General features: G+C 41.8%; 1 protein-coding gene across 1 annotated transcript; it reads left to right on the forward strand.

The window, feature by feature from the left end:
• Positions 1–4: 4 nt before the first annotated feature.
• MFSD6L (major facilitator superfamily domain containing 6 like) lies at positions 5–7,876 on the forward strand (the record flags this gene model as incomplete). Its single annotated transcript, XM_025212888.1, has 1 exon — positions 5–7,876. A coding segment is annotated over one exon (1,908 nt), but the record flags the coding sequence as incomplete, so codon positions are not given.
• Between the last annotated feature and the right edge of the window lie 9,012 nt (positions 7,877–16,888).

Raw genomic sequence — 16,888 nt, forward strand, 5'->3', positions numbered from 1 at the left:
CGGGGGCCGGCAGCATGTGGCCGAGGCCACGAGCACCAACCAGCAGTGGGACGTGCACAAGGCCCTGGCCGTGGCCGGCGTCTTCCATTTCCTCCACGGCGCTGGCAACGCCTGCGTGGCTCCCTTTCTGAGCCTGTACTGCCGGCAGTTGGGGCTGCCCGCCCCGCTCGTGGGCATCGTCATGGGCATCAAGCACCTCGTGTCGTGCCTCTGGGCCCCGCTCGCCTCCTACCTGGCCAAGAGCCGCGGCAAGAGGAAGGTGCTCATCGCCGCCTCCCTGCTGGGCTCCGTCGGGGCTGGGTTGCTGCTCACGCTCGTCCCGCCTCTGAGCCAGGAGGCTCTGTACAGGTACTGCAACGTCAGCCACGCGTCGCCCGGCGCCACCGCCGACGTGGGCACGAGCAACACCAGCGGCAGTGCCGCGGCCGTGGGGACCAGGGTCCGGCCCGCTGTACGTAAGGCGGCTTTCCAAGAATTGATTGGTTTTACTGATCCGCTCGAGGAAAAAAATGGAAGAGCTGGTAAAGATGATAAAAGTGCGGATCCCCGCGTGAGTGGTGCCCCCGGCGTGACGGCGTCTGTACAGGTGAAACAGGTGGCACAAGAGCTTCATACACCCCCTTCCGGTGAAACGCGGTTTAACCAACCTGAACAAGGAACAAGCAGCCTGGGCTCTCGGTTTCTAAAGGTGAATGATAATCCTGAGGAAAACTTTCCTATGAGTGGAAGTAGTGAGCTTTCTCTATTTCAAACAAACCCTCGCCCTGTTGTTGAGACTCCTTATGTTTTTGAAAATCTCTCAGGACACTGGGAAGACGCTCAGGATGTCAACTTGGAGCTCCTGCCAGTTAACTTTCTTGACAGGGAGCACCAGGTTTTTCTCATGGTGCTGGGTGCTGTTGTGTTTTGGGAGCTGCTGGCTGCACCCCTCGAATGGACGGTTGATGATAGCCTTTATGAATATCTTGACTTTGTTGATGCAACCGACAGATACGGGAATCTTTGGATTTGGAGTTATTTGGGTGCTTCCGGAGGAGCCTGCAGTATTGCTATACTTGTGGATCAGTTGAATTGCTTCCTCAATACTGAAGTCTCCCGTCTCGCTGTTCATTTCTATGGCTACGCCCTGCTGATCACACTCACATTGCTTGTCAGCATCTTTTTTCCCATCCATGTTTCTAGGAAAACGGAGCACGTGAACAAAACTGTCAAGGCACTGAACCTCATTGGAAGTGATGGTCGAACAATTCTGTCAGCTGTCACAGTCTTCCTGACCGGGGTCATTGGATCTACGGTACAGAACTTTCTCTTCTGGCAAATGCAGGACCAGGGCAGCACTGAATTATACATGGGTCTCTCAGTGGCAATTGGACTAATTGCTGAAATTTTGCTGCATTTCTGCAAAAGCAGGTTGCTAAGGACTCTGTCAAGTAGTGGCACTGTTGCACTGAGTTTAAGTTGCCTTGCACTACAACTTCTGTACTATTCGTTCCTGTGGAATGCATGGGCCGTTTTACCTATCCAGATTTTATCTGCTTTCAGTAATGGTTCTTTATGGTGGGCAGTTAATATGATGGTTGATGATGTAGCCACTCCTGGAACAGAAAGAGCTCTGCACGTTGTCCTCCAAGGCCTCTCCTATGGTTGTGGAGCTAGTCTGGGAAGTTTCACAGGAGGATTTGTTGTGAGCAATTTTGGCCTGGCAGTTCTATACAGGGCATGTTGCATAAGTTTGATACTTTGGTTAATCTTGTTCCTTATTGTCCAATCCAAGCTGCCTCGGCAGAAAAAAATCAATTATTCTCGTCTCCTAGCTGCAGATCCCAGTGATGTGAGCGATTCTGATGAGGAAAGGGAAAGGGACTGGCTGGTGAAAGCAATGAAAGATGAGCATTTCAGTAGGAATTGGTAACTTTGCACTTGATCTGTAATGGAACAAATTCTGAGTACAAAGATTAAACTGCTGGACAGCAAGGAAAGAAGTACCTAGGAATGTTTAGTAATTTTTAAATGATGGAATTATACAGTGTACATATCTGCAACAAAAGCTATGTATAAAGACCACATTTTATAAATTGTTTATTTTCTTAAGGTTAATTTATAGTAAATATTTGTAAGAAGCTTTTGCTTTTTTAACTTAACGATTCAATTTCCAGAATTTAAAAGGAAAGGATTTTGAGATGAATGCTAAAATGAAAAAGACAAATGTGGACATTAGCTTCTTATCTGAAGCTTACAAAGCTGGACTCTTATACTTTAGCACAGTTGACTCCGTTTTTTTTAATACTTATGCACTAAGGCTGCCAACAGACATGGAAAAAAAACTGCACTTTCCTGGAAGAGGCAACACATTAGTTTGACCAGGCTCTGCATCATCTGTATAGATCACGTGCTTCAGCAGGGGGTTTTGGTACTTTTATCTAATAGCTGATTCATTCAGCTATTAGATAAAAGCACAAAAAAGCCCCAATAACCATCTGATCTCTACAGATGTTGGGCAAACTGGATCCAACTAGCATGCTGCATCTTCTGGGTGTTGGTTTTGGCATGGGGCGCACAGAGTTTAAAGTGCCGTTTTGGGGTGTTGGGGGGGTTACATCTGTAAGCAGCCTAATATTAATAAGATGCCATTTCAGTGAGACTCACTTTTTATTGACCACAGACTATTAATGAAAGAAACGTCCAACTTGTTTTATTCTGTTTGGGACTCTAAAATCAATCTCACTGTAGACTGTACACTTTTGGGTTTAGGTGATGAAGGCAAAGCTGACAAACCATTGGGCGTCCTATTAGTCAACCATTTTTTAAAGTGGTGGCTGGGACTGTGTGCCAAATATTGGCTCCTTCCGCCCCCAAAGCTTCCTATAGATCTTCCTTTATATTTAACATTATCTACAAAGACTGCAGGTACCCAGAATGCAATACCATATCTTGATTTGAATAGCCTCTGTTTGAATCAAAATAGAATGCTGAATACTGGGAACTTACATGATAAGATATTAGTTGGCCTAGCTGCTCCTACTGAATTTGATGGGTCTTTTGAATTCAGGGGAAGCAGACTTAAATTGTCAAGTTTGGTGCTCTTGACAAGTTGCCCCTTGAGAGAGTTTGGGTAACTTGTATATTTAAATACACTCCACTAGCTATATCCGGTCCAAATGCATTTATACTTCTTTGGGGTCAGTAACTCAGTTTAAAGTGTCCCCTACATTTGTCCAGTTACCTCCAAAAGTATGAATTCCAACATATTTGAAGATTTGACTGACTTTACCAAAAGATTCATGATGGACCTTTATAGGATGAATAGATCATGAAGTTTTATTGTCCTTCTGGCTAAAATGAGGCATTTATTGCCAGTTTAAGAAATGCTTACTCTTCAGAGACTCTTCCTCTCTTGAAGGATGATAGAACTGAATACCTAGTGGGTGGCCAGCTGAGGGGCACATGCAAGCAAAAGGATTAAATATTTAGCGCAGGTATATGCAATAGAAGTAGGGCTTGTAAAAGACCTGAAAATAGTATGCATTTGGCATGGTAAACAGTTTACCTATTACCTTTCTAAGTTAGTAGAAAGTGGCAGGGAACCAGCAACAGGGAAGGTGGTACCATTAAAAGGTAATTTATGGCTGTTATGATTCATCTGCATGCCAGATAATTTCAATTTAGTTTAACTGTCTGCACTTCCTGGCATAAAACTACTTTACCATGAAGAATATTCTACTAGAATTGTTCTATAGATACAATTGTTATACTGCCAAAAACAATTTAAGCTCTTTTTTTTTTTTTTTGATAGGCAAGATAATATTGCCACCTTGTAGGAATTCAAACAGAACAAGCTGAGAAGTTTTGGTGTCAAAAGAATTGGACCCCAGCTCAATCAATCATATAATACTTTGCCACTGAGTGGTAATTGGTGACACTTAGCAGTTTTGGCTGAGGGTTTTTTAATTAAAAGTATGCATCAGACCCCAGCACTATTTTTTGAAGGACAGTGTCATAGGCACCCAGATATAGTTTGGTAATAACTAGGTAGGTAGGATTTGGTCCAAAATTGGCCCAAATCTTATAATTAGTAGATACCTGTGTCTTTAAAATCTAGTGAAAATACTTGGGTTTTTTTTCTAAATCAAAGTTTGAAACCTAAGTTTTAAATGCTCTGAATTAGTCTGTAAGTGAACAGATACAGCAAGCTTGTATTGAAGCAGAAATTGTACTGATTTAAGTACCTGTTAATTTTGTTTTTAATATGTGCAACAGCATTTTATGTAGAACGGTATCACATTACAGAGTACTTTGTGCTAATTTAGATAGTATAGCACCTCTTACTTTGTTTCGGGAGTGTTTTTGGGGCTGCCCAAATTTAGCAACATGGATTTAACAACATGGAATAACAACTGATCTCAGTAAAATGATTCAATTTCTATGTGTAGACCTAGACTTTCAGAATAAAAGATTTTACAAACTGAGATGAGGAATGTTAAAAGTAAAAAGATAAAGGGTTTGAAGTGTCCAGTAAATTGGATAGCTAAACTATTTTCACTTCATCACAGACCCAGTAGCAGTAATAGTAAAACAAGTTTGTCTACAACACATAATTACAGCGTATCGGAGCAGGCTCCGGGCTTGTGTTCTGGACTTAGGTGATAAATTCCTGTTACTCTGGCTCATCTCTTTCGTTCTCCATTTCTCCTTTCTGTGCTAGGTTTTATGTGCACTGTCCCAGCCCTAGTGAAGAGAAATGAGGGCCTGTGTGAAGAACAGTGGGATATTCTGCCCCTCAGTGACTCATGTTTTTACAGCAGCCAGCAGATTAAACTGAGTTGTCTTTTACATTCACTTAACACTTTCTAGTGTTTTAGCTGTGATACACTTTGCTGTAGCGGGTCTCCCTCACAGCTTTGGTATTTTTTTTAACAAGTATAAATGTATTAAAGCTGTGAATACCATTGGGACTGCAATAAAAATGCAGAGAAACCAAAGTGCCATTAGGTCATATAAATTGTGTCTTTTAACAAATGAAGAAACCGATTCAGTGTACTGATGCATTTCCAAGCCCAACCATGTCAATAACATAGAGTTGGATCATTTAACATATGCTAATGCCAAAAAGCAGTAGTGACAAACTTCTGCAAAATGTTTCTCTGTTGTATTATTTTTTTTAATCTTATAAGGCAGTGGGTGTGTGGAATAAGTGGCTATAAAGCTCTGGAGCAAACTTCCACCATTTACTTCTAGAACTATTTTTTTCTATGTCAGTTGGAGAGTTGAGCTGGGTGCTTTCCTTCTTACATATCACCATGCTTTCTAATCAAGCATTTATATTTTTAGTGAAGGGAATGACTGTAATTATGAACACCACTGGAATTGATAGATGAGAAGGAAGAGACTTCAGCCACCAACATAACTGTGCTTGTCCTACAGGACTAATATGAGTAAAAGCATAAACACTGGCTTTTCTGCTTATGTCTGTATTAGAAAGCTTGCACTAGTATAACTAAGTCAACTTGAATCATTGCAGGCCCCTAATAAATAGTTGAAACCAATTTAAATTGTGCTTTAATTGGTTTAAGTGCATCTATATGAGAAGTTTGTATTGCTTTAATTGGATCAGGTTTAGTGGACAGTGCCTCTGTTACCAAAATTAGCAAATCAATGAAATAAGTGCCATTTTTACATACTCACTTTTCTGGCCATAACTAAACTATAAAACAAGCAGAATGCTGTCATTCTGATTCAGCTAAACCAGAATCTGGAATAACTGACTTCATTATCGCCTTTATTTGTTTTTTATCACTGAAACCACAGCCTTGTGCAATATTTCCATTGGTGTTTTATAAAAAAATAATGACTTGTAACTAGGACTGTGGAAAGCAGTATGTTCATTTTACAGTAGGACTGTGCAAACTTCCATCCAGTTCTAGCCATGCGAGTGGTTCACATCCTCTTGAGTGCTGCTTGGAGTTTAAGATTCCCGGAGAACCACTATTTCTAAGCACAAGTTGCATGAAACCAGCAATCCAATGAAATTGCAATTTCCTCATACATTCCAAATGATAAGAATCATCCTAGGTTGAACTTCTAGAGACAGAAATCTTTTCTAAGTGTTCATGGAATTCAACAAATCTTTTCACGAAGCTGATTTAATTGTTTAGTTAGTAATGAAATATAGTCAGGTGAATTTCTAGAGAGGATTTTGGTGTTTGCAATGAATGCCCGGTCATACTTTCAAATAAATAGGTCTCATCTAGTCCTTTTGTTAGATGGTTCAATTTAATATGTATTTTTCCAAGAATGTTAAGGTTATTATTTTGAGTAGCAGTATATGACAAACAGGAATTTTTGCAGGTACCAAATCTTAAAAACTGGAACTTTCCTGAATCCAGACCTCTTTTATGATAGAACATAATGTTTGTAATGTTTCGGGCATTATGTATATTGTCTTACTATTGCTAAGGCTTTCCATACAATCCATGTGTAAAAATGCTTGTTTTGTTTTTGTTTTTGTTTTTTTTTTATTTGGGGGGGGGGAGGGGTTGCTTTGTGTTTTTGAAATCTGTACTGTCCTGGGAGTTTGGATGATGCATTCTAAATCAGATTGCAGTTTTTGGAATCACAGTGTTGCAGAGTCTCTTGATAGAACCTGCTCTAACCTTTTAAAATTGATCCATCCTCAGCTGTCCTTTCTCAGGGTTTTCAGCTGTGCAAACTGATGTAGTAGGTGTTGGAACTAATCTTGTCCATTTGGTTCAACATTCTAATGAGAAGATAATATTGGAGGTATAGGAAAAGAAAAATGACTATTTTATGATCCAGCTTTTATGGAAATAGGCATTTGTATGTGATTTGATCAATCATAAGAAGAATTTGGTAAATGTTCTTATTTATCAAAGTGGCTTTCATTTGCATCTGCAGTCTAATTAGTTAATTGGCTTTATTTTTTACTATTGCTGTTGACCTTGATTGATTTAAGCCATGCAAGCAGCATACTGGAGAGGAGGTATCAGGTGTCACCACTAAGGACCGGGCTAACCCTTCCCTAGCCCTGCATCTGCAACAGAACTGTTTGTCACAGAGAACTTTGGATCCTTGCTTGCCATGTAGAACTGTGGTTGTGAGGCCACAGAAGGGTTAATTTGGCTGTTGGTAGTGACATCTTTCTTGCAGCAACATCCTCCCCGAGCAGGCTTTCCAGCCTCCATTCCTGCATCCCAAGGTGAGAAATCTGTCAAGTATGCCTCTGGGGATGAGGGGCCGGAGCTGTGGTAGGAACATAATTTGTGGCATGCCTGCCAAAAAGATGACCACAACTGATTTTGGCAATGAAAAATAACTGCATTATTTTATGACTTGATGAAAATACTACTTGACAAATAGAGCAGCAAGAAAACTGTTTTTCCCAAATCACAATGAAAAGTCCAATCCAGAAAATACTTATATACTGAAAATCTTTCTCCCACTCCCTCCCCCCTGGCAAATTGGTTCTGGTCCACTGATTTTGTTTTTGTTCTTTTCTGTTTTAATGCTTTTTATTTATTTATTTATTTACTATAGCTAATCTAAATTTCTAAACAAAAAGTTACATTGAACCTAAAAACTGGAATGCTTTGTTTAGAAAATGTCTTGTTTCTTTTTAACATCCCAAACTTGTTCACACAGTTTGTGTTGAGAAACTCAAAGTTAACCTTTCACATGGAAAGTTTAATCGGTAGTGGTTTTAATATTTTCTCCTTAGACAGCGAATTCACAACCTCCTGTAGTGACAAGCATTTATTCTATAGCACTTCCACAACAATAAGATTGCAGCTTCTCCTCATTAAACTCCTGTAACAGCTGGTGGGGGGGTGTAGGTTGTAGCCGTGTTGGTCTAAGGACATAGGCAGACAAGGTTCCTTGGGTGAATCTGGTATCTTTTATTAGACCAGTCTATATATATATATATATATATATATATATATATATATATATATGACACACACCTGTTATATATATATATATATATATATATATATATATATATATATATATATATATATATATATATATATATATATATATATATATATATATATATATATATATATATATATATATATATATATATATATATATATATATATATATATATATATATATATATGACCAAAAGCTGCTAGAATCTGAATGTAGAAACACAGATTTTCCAGGTAGCCACCACTCTCTTATGTTGCCAGGCAACATATCTGTATATAATGAAGGAAGCTTAATAATGTTAATGGAGTTGGCATTGAATGGTTCAGCTATCAAGACTATGGAAGCACTTCAGTTCTTGTATTTTTGTTGTGTGCCTTAGAGCTATATAAAGTTTCTTACTATCTACTCAAATTGCCTTCTAAAGAGCTCAAATGAGTGTATCTGTCTTAATGTTTTTCAACCTGCTGTTTTAATCTTTTTGTAATTTGCTAGCACACTTCAAGTAGTATGGATACTATATTACAGCTTACTTGACTTGGGCAGAATGTTTTTTTATAATCCTTTAATGTATGTCTACTTTTCATTATGGATACATCTCTTTTTCTCTGTGCATGGTTACTTCTGTAAAAAGCAATATTTTTGCTTTTAAGAACTACTCCTCTATGACTTTGGAAGTGTTGATATTAGGAAATCTGTTCCTGTGTATTCTTATATAAAAACCCTTTGAGAACTGGATCCATGAAAGACTTTCAGCTTATTCGAGGACTTATGGAGCTTCTGCATGGAATTAGAATGACGGATTTCGCCATGTGGATCAGTTTGAACAGGGCATGCTCTGATGGGTTCCAGTGATTCCAAGTATAACAGTCAACGCATTTGAATGTAACTTTCTTTTATTTAGACTTATTCTTCCAGTTTGGCAAAGTGTTGTTGTTTGTTTTTTTTTTTTTTTTTTTAATTTAATGATGACTATGCAGCGGATCAAATTGCATGCTTGAATTGGATCATAAACCCAGCATGTAAACTCTGAACTTGTTAGATTACATCCCATATTCTTATTAGCATATAAAATAAAAATCTAAAACATGTTAAAACCTCATTTTGGCCCACATTAGTTTCCACTACTGATGAAAGCAATCCCAGAACTATTCCAGTCTCCCACTGATTAAAATATTTATGCTTTTTTGTTTCCCTTGCAACACAATCAAAACAAATCTGAGGTGACTCACGTTGAGAGCATGGAAATTGGTTTAATGGAAGATGTTCTTTGCTTAATGAGTTGACACAATTGGATGCTGGGAGCTGATAACATTTTTGCATATGTAATTAAGGTATTATAATATGCTTGATTTTTAAAAAAAAAAAAAAGGTACATGTCAACAGATGTTTCTATTTGCACAGGAACAGCCATTTCCTTCCTACATAGATTAGAGGTGCACTGATATATCAGTGGCATATCAGATTGGCACCAATAACAGGAAAATTATCGGCAGTTGGCTTTTTTTTGGCTGGTTGTAGCTGATAAAGTCACTGATTTAAATGCTGCATGCATGTGTGCAGCCACAGCATGCACACAGCCAGGAATGCAGCCTGGGAGTTAGGAAAGCAGCATCCTCCTGGTAAGTCTGTGGAGGGGAAGGGGTGTGGAGGAGGGAAGGGGCGTGGGGGAGCAGCTCCCCCTATTTCCTCCCCCAGGGGTGCATACAACGGTAGGTAGCTGCCACCCCTCCCACATGCCCTGGACAAGCTGCCTACGGCTCTGTCCCATTCCTGGGTTGCATTCCCCGCCCCTTCCTTTCCCTTCCCTACCCCTCTTCTCCCCCACAGACTTACCGGCCAGACACCGCCCTCCAAGCTGCTGGGCCGCATTCCTGTAAATTAGCTATCTGATTGGTATTGGCCAATATGGCTGGTTAATAATTGGCCATCAGTATTGGCCAAGAAAAATCTTTATTGGTGCACGCCCAGTATAGATATTTGGTTTGCCTCTTTAGCAATAAAAATAAACCTAAAGGTTCCCCTTGCACAGGGGGCTGGACCCGATGATCTCACAAGGTCCCTTCCAGTGTTAATGTCTATGAAATGTGTAATGCAAATTCTAAAATTTTTATTGCGTAGAATAGGCGGCATGAGAGATTCGGAACAGCTCATGAAAATACTGAGGTTGCATATTGATGAGACTGTGTTTTTTTTCATAATGGCATCAGATATTGCACTGCTTGCTTCCCTGACTTTCTGTGCTAACACAGTGAGGAAGTTGTATTTGCAAAACATGAATTATTTAGAAAAGGAAGAACTGTTTGTGTCTACTGTGAATACTTGCATTTAATCTGCATAGGGTCACTATTGCTACTTTTCGTTCTAGAATCAACATTTCTAGCATACTTTATCAGAAATGAGTTACTGTTTTAAATCTTTGATTGAATGAAGGATGACCCATTTCCCTTTGCTCTTGGAGATGTTATGAACTCTGTTTCATTAAATTATTGCCTTTTGGAACTTGGGGATTTTGGCATGCATATGTTCTGCTGCTTTGTGGATGGATGCAGTTCTAATAGGTAGGCGTAATCTCTGGGTGGATGGATTAAAGCCATGTAATGCCCAAATGGGGCAGGATTTAAAACACATCCCTGTCCTCCTCATTTTCATATTGGGCAGCTTAGGTAGCTCCTTGATCCATGTACTGGGTTTTGAGGAATCCATTTTGAGGAACATACTTCTTCCCATGCATTTTATAAGGACTTGAGATACCTACTGCCTAATTCAGGGCTGTTTTTTGTCTTTTTAGCACAAAAATACTGCATCAAAACCCAGTGCCTGAAATATCTATTTCCTTGTCCATGGCACGATTTAGGATTTATTGTGGCACTTGTTATGCTCTCTAAATATCTCCCAAAATGCTGATGGATTTAACCTAACGACACTCTTTGGCATCCATTTACATGTGGACGGCTGAGGTACAAAGAAAGGAAGCAATGTGTTCAGGTCACACCAGACTGGCAGACCCTGGGTCTTGTGAAACCCAGTCCAGTGCTGTGCCCATCATCTTTTCCTGTCGTATAAATGTTCTGTTGAGACATCTGCTGTTTCCCTCTCTCCTGCATGGAGTGCCAGCTGCCCATGGGAAAGGATATTATGTTCTCAGTATATTATAAAACCCTTTCACGTCCCTCTGATGTGTACTGTAAATCCTAACCCCAACACTTGAATACGAGGCCCTCTATTGTTGAACTCTGATACAATAGAAATAGCGACATCTCATTTTAAATAGACTTCGGGTGCATCTACATGTTGCCCTAGGGCGATGTACTGATGCGCTGCATCATATGGCACACCGCAGTGATGTAGCAATCACATGGGCCTATACATAATCGGCAGCTCTGTTGCCGTAGTGGCACACTTCCCCAGTATAGCATGCTGCTACAGTGACATGGCAGTAAAATCTAACAGTGTACTGTGCACACAGCACAGTGAGTAACCACCCATACAGTGCCGTGCTCTAGTACTTCCAAAAGGAAGTACTAAGGCACAGTGCCGTAGTAACGTCACCATATGGCAATATGTAGATGTGCCCTTTGAGAGAGAGTTTCTCTGTGCCACCCCTCCTTTTTTCATTGGTTCAAACTGAATATAGGGTCTTTAGACTTCAAGTAAATGTGTGTTTTAAAAAAAACCCCATCTTTTGTTTATGCAATTAATCTCTATTCCTGTGTGCCTTGCAGTCCGCAATGCAAAGCTCAGCCCAGCTGTGCAGTGGAAGGTGCAAGCTTTTTTTCTGTAGGATAAAGACCTGATGAAAAATGTAAGCATCTGAGAAACTACTTCTAGCAATTTGCACAGGAAACTATACTCTCTCATTGTACTGTGTGAGAAGTGAGACTTAGCTCTGCCAAAAACTTGAGCCAGTCAGATCTGTGTATTTTGGAGGAGAGGCAGAAGGGGAGTAGTTTTTTGGTCAAGAAACAAAATATGTTGAATCTGAAATGCTGTTGGAGTACTTCTTGGGAGTTGTAATTTGAAAGCATTCCTCATAGACTGGGCTTTGGCTGAACTTCATCTCCTGTGATGCACCAGTTCCCCCACTTGTAGTAGGAAAGATTGAGCCCCATTACCATGCCAACACTGCTATGCATCGTGGAACATAAAGTACCTCTGGGGACTTGTGGCCCTATTATATTGCTTCAGGTCAAAATGTGTTCAGTTTTGGCAAAAGGCGGAAACTGCTTTGGTTTTCTGATATTCTGTTTCCTGACTAATTCACATTTTCTGTACAAAGGACACACTTTTTTGGGGGGGGGGAGTATGAAAACCCAGCTTTTTGTTGACACTTTTGATGGAATATCTAATGTAAACTGTCTCTCCAGGGGTCACCTCCTCCTATACAGAGAGGACTTTGCACTTCTCTTAACAAAATCCTGCAAGTCTGGATTTGGGGCTGGGTTCCCAGGTGAAGTTCACCTTGTTTCTCTAATCACATCTTCAGCTGGTCTATCTGCATTTTGCTGTCTGCTCCCCTATGATAAGTGTGAAAACATAATGACACAGGATAGCATCTTCAAAGCAAAATATGTATTTTTCCATAGAAACATAAACTAAGTGACTCTTAATATCTCTTCCAAGCTAGATATTGAGCCACTGATGACTGCTCTGAACATGATGATCCAACCAATTATAGATCCACTTTACAGTACTTTCACCCAGACTGCATTTCCTTGTCTTAGTAATGAGAATGTCATGGGAGGCAGTCGAAAAGCTTGCTATAGTTGAGATATATCACATTGTACTGCTCTCCCCCCTGCATCCACAGATCCTGTCAACTTGTAAAAAGACATCAGCTTTCTCAAGCTTTTCATCAAATCCATGTTGGCTGTTTCCTGATCACAGTGTTATCCTGCTGGGGCTCATCCAGACGAGCACAAACATACAGTTTGTGGTGCCACAGACCTGTCTGCAGTGCCACACACATCACACATGCAGGCGTTCTCTGTATTGATAATTTGCAGCATGGTGGGTGGGGGGAGGAGGGGGTTTGACAACAGGAGATCCTGGTGTCAAAAAAAACCCATGCCTTAAAAAAGCAGGGTGGTGTGTGTGGTGGCAGCATGCAGGGCCAGAAACCAGAGCCTGGCTGGCTGGAGTCACACTTAAGGTGCCAGCCAGGCTTCGTGCTGCCAGATTGCCAGGGCTGGAGCCCCTGGAGTCCCTCAGGACCCCAGGTGCTGGCCTCAGCCTACTCTACCCCACCCAGGCAGCATTCCCTCTAAGGTGTGCGGCCACACAGGTGCGCCTGGCAGCACAGCATGTGCGTGCCTACACGTCCACTCACGCCACACAGCTTAAAGGGAACACTGCACCCAGGGCAACATGCCATGTGCCAGACCATGTGTGCACAGGCGTTTCCTGGGGACAGGCAGCAGCGGCACATGTGGGGATGGGCCCTTGGTGTTTAGAAACCAAAATACTGTATTTACTCGACTAGAAGATGAGGCTGATTATAAGACAATGCCCCCAAAATTAGATTCTGTATATCGAAAATCTATACATTTGTTATAATTTTCCAGGTATAGAATCTAATTATTGGAGGTTTGCTTTGAATTTGTCTCCCTCCACCTGTTACAGCAGAGAAAATAAATCTGGGGGGGATCAGGTAGACCCTTTTCCCTCTAGCAGCACCTTGCTCCTCTCCTTACTGTCAGACCTGCCCTCCCTGAGCATATGGAAGTGAGGAGCAAATTTGAAAGCAATAACCTTGAAATAAAATATGGCTGTAGCAATATGCATATAGTGCCTATACACCCAGTTCATCCAGAATTGATGCATTTTACTTTGGGGTTTTTTAAACTGCTGCAGGTTTTAGCACAGGTGTTTCATAAACATACCTTTGAGCAGAATTTTGGCACTTATGTATGTGTAGTACAAACTATGTGATATTAGTCCAAAGCCAAAGGTTTATGATTTACTCCATAGTTTATTGGAGTGGTCTCTACCCGAGTCAACAGCATGACAACTACACAGCTCAGCACTGCTCAGTATGTGTGTGTACACCAGATACTAGGGGTGTGTGAAACAGGCCATATTCAATTTGGATTTGGATTTGGCCTGCATCAGGAACAGTGATTCGATTCGTTGATTCGGATCACTGTCCCCAATTCGATTCAGCCAAATCCGAATCTGAAGATTTGATGATGATTCAGAGAATCAGCAATTTGGACATAGGCACAACTTTAAATGTTTTTTCTACATACCTCTAGGTACCAGGCATGGCTCATGAATGCTATGATGCTGGAGCAGATGGAGCGTCCCACAGGACCGCAGGGGGCCCCCCTGCGTGCTCGGTGATGAATCTGGCGGTGGACCGGAAGTACTTCTGGCATAGGCGACTGGTAGGGGGTGCACGGGGGTGTATGTGCCTTCCCCACCCCCCATGGGGCCAGGGCCCCCCCGATAGCTGACACCGATGCTGTTTGTAGGGTTGGTGCCCTCCCTGATAGGGTTGGCAGCTTCTGCAGGTGCCTCCCCCCAGATTCAGGAGGCACCAGCCTACAGCCCCCTTCCCCCTCCCCGCGTGCTCTCCGGCAGACTGGGAAGTGGACTGGAAGTGCTCTTGTGGGACGTTCCATCCACCCCAGCATCGCAGCATTCACAAGCTGCCTGCTACCTTGAGGTATGTAGAAAAAAAATGTAAAGCTGTGTCTGTGTCTGAATTGCTGAATCTTTCCAAATCTCTCTGAGTCAATCCAGAGCGTTCCGATTCAATTCGGAGAGATTAAAGGGTCTCCTGATTGGATTCGGAGATTCAGCCACTGAATTGGATTGAATCTCTGCCAAATTGAATTGGAGACTGACACTTTGCACAGCCCTACCAGATACCTCCCTCACCCACACCCCCGCCAAAGTAACCATGTGTTAATTAACTCCTACTCATGACTGGAAGCAGGTGTTATTGTCACAAGTCCAGGGATGCTTCAAAAATTCATATACAGATAAGGCACAGGGCAACCTCATTCCAGCTTTACCCCATGGAGGACAGGGCCACATTAATCATATATGCCAGGCTGAGGGGGGAGATAACATAGGGATTCTGAGTGAACTGTTTGGGGCCCTGTTTCATATTGTTGGCCAAGCATTTAAGGCTAGTGAAGAGACAGTAATGATTGGAAATGGGAAAGACAGGTGCAGTTTAACTGTGGGACTGAGAGGAAGTCAAAATATATGCAATGTTGTGGCTCACCATGACTCAAAAAAGAGTTGGGGTTGAGGGGGACTGCACTTAATGGGTACTGCCTTTCTGATCTATACTTGTTAGACACTGCACTGACCTATCCTTGTAGTACCAGTGACAGTAATGTGAACTAGGGGTTGAAAGCTAGCAACTGGAGCTGCAATGAAAGGGATATTGTAAATGTACCAGGGAAAGGAATATGGACAGATGCACAGGACTCTGTGTGTGATTGTTGTAACAGGCATGTGGGTGCACAGATATGAGGTTTTGTTACAAGTTAATGTTTTGAAAATGGGTTAAGGATTTTGAAGAATGGGATGCTAGACATTATATCTATCTATCTATCTATTGACATACATTTTTTACAAAAAAATGGTTTGCATGTTTGTCCATGCGTTTTATGATCATGTTTAGTGTTGGCTGTATTTAATCAAGTTCATAGTTGGTTTCTCTTGTTAAGAGTTGCTGCATTTAGCAGCTGTTTAACAATGGGCAATGTATTTAGTGAGATTTCCTTGTATGAGGCTATAAAATGAGGGGGCTTTCTTCCCCATGCAAATTGGGGGAAAATCCCTTGTCTTGTATTTGAGAAAATATGGTAGATATACTCCACAGTCTTTCTGAGTATTGAGGTTAGACTGACTGGTCTTTCATTCCAATATATAATGCACATTGGGTTGTGACACTGTTTGTCTAATCAGAGCTCTATCTAGGAACCTGGTTTGCAGAGAGGGAACGGTGACAGACCTGTATTCAGAGGTGATTCTTAGGGGAGTTTAATCTGGTGTAAATCACCCAGCAAGGGGTTGAATGAGTGCATACATTCTGCCAATGCAGACTTACATCCATTGTCCCTAAAAATGGTTCCCATACTTCATTAATGTGTTTCAGTTAATGCGCTTTAGTTAATGCACATTAATTCTAATACTGCCATTGTGAAGAACTAGGAAAATGCACATTAACCTGGTTTAACACGCATTAACTAAAGCGCATGCTTTTAAAGTGATGCTTAATGCACATTAGCCTATTTTAATGCACATTAAGTAAAAAACAGGCTTTTATATACATACTTTTCTGTCCCATGACATGCCAACGAACCTGCTGCTTCCACACGTGAGCTGAGGCGAACTGTGCAGTTGTGTAAATGCTGAAATGCGCACCAGCACGCAGAAAATGGCAGCGGCACGCTTTTGAACGAAAGCACCTCCGATGGGTTTTAGTTCAAAGCGTGCCACTGACGTTTTCTCCGCACTGACATGCATTTCACTGCTTATACAACTGCAAGCATCACAACACCAGGTGCTTTTCAAACTGCCCCGCACTGGGGCGCTTGTATGTGTAAAAATGCCCCGCATGTATACGTGAGGCTTTAATGTGTATTAAAACGGGCTAACGCACATTAAAGTGCACGTGTAGACTTGCCCAAGGACATGACAATCCAAAAGCTAGCTCATGAATGTCCTGCTTGACATCCTCTGGGTTTAATTCCCTTCTGTGCTATTGACACCCCTCAGGGGGTTGGGAAGGAGGAGCCCTCCCTTGAGTCGCACGCTTCGGCTTTCAGCAGGTGCGGACCGGAGCTGCGTGCCTCGTTCCCCGGCTGCCAAGGGCAGGGGGCTGGAGCCCGAGCCAGCCCTTCCCCCGGTGTCCGCCAGAGGACGCGTCTCCGCCCATCCAGCCGCCAGCTCCGCCGGGTCGGCTCAGCCCTGCCGAGCC

This window comes from Alligator sinensis, unplaced genomic scaffold (assembly GCF_000455745.1).
Source record: "Alligator sinensis unplaced genomic scaffold, ASM45574v1 scaffold17_1, whole genome shotgun sequence".
NCBI classification, from domain to species: Eukaryota; Metazoa; Chordata; order Crocodylia; family Alligatoridae; genus Alligator; species Alligator sinensis.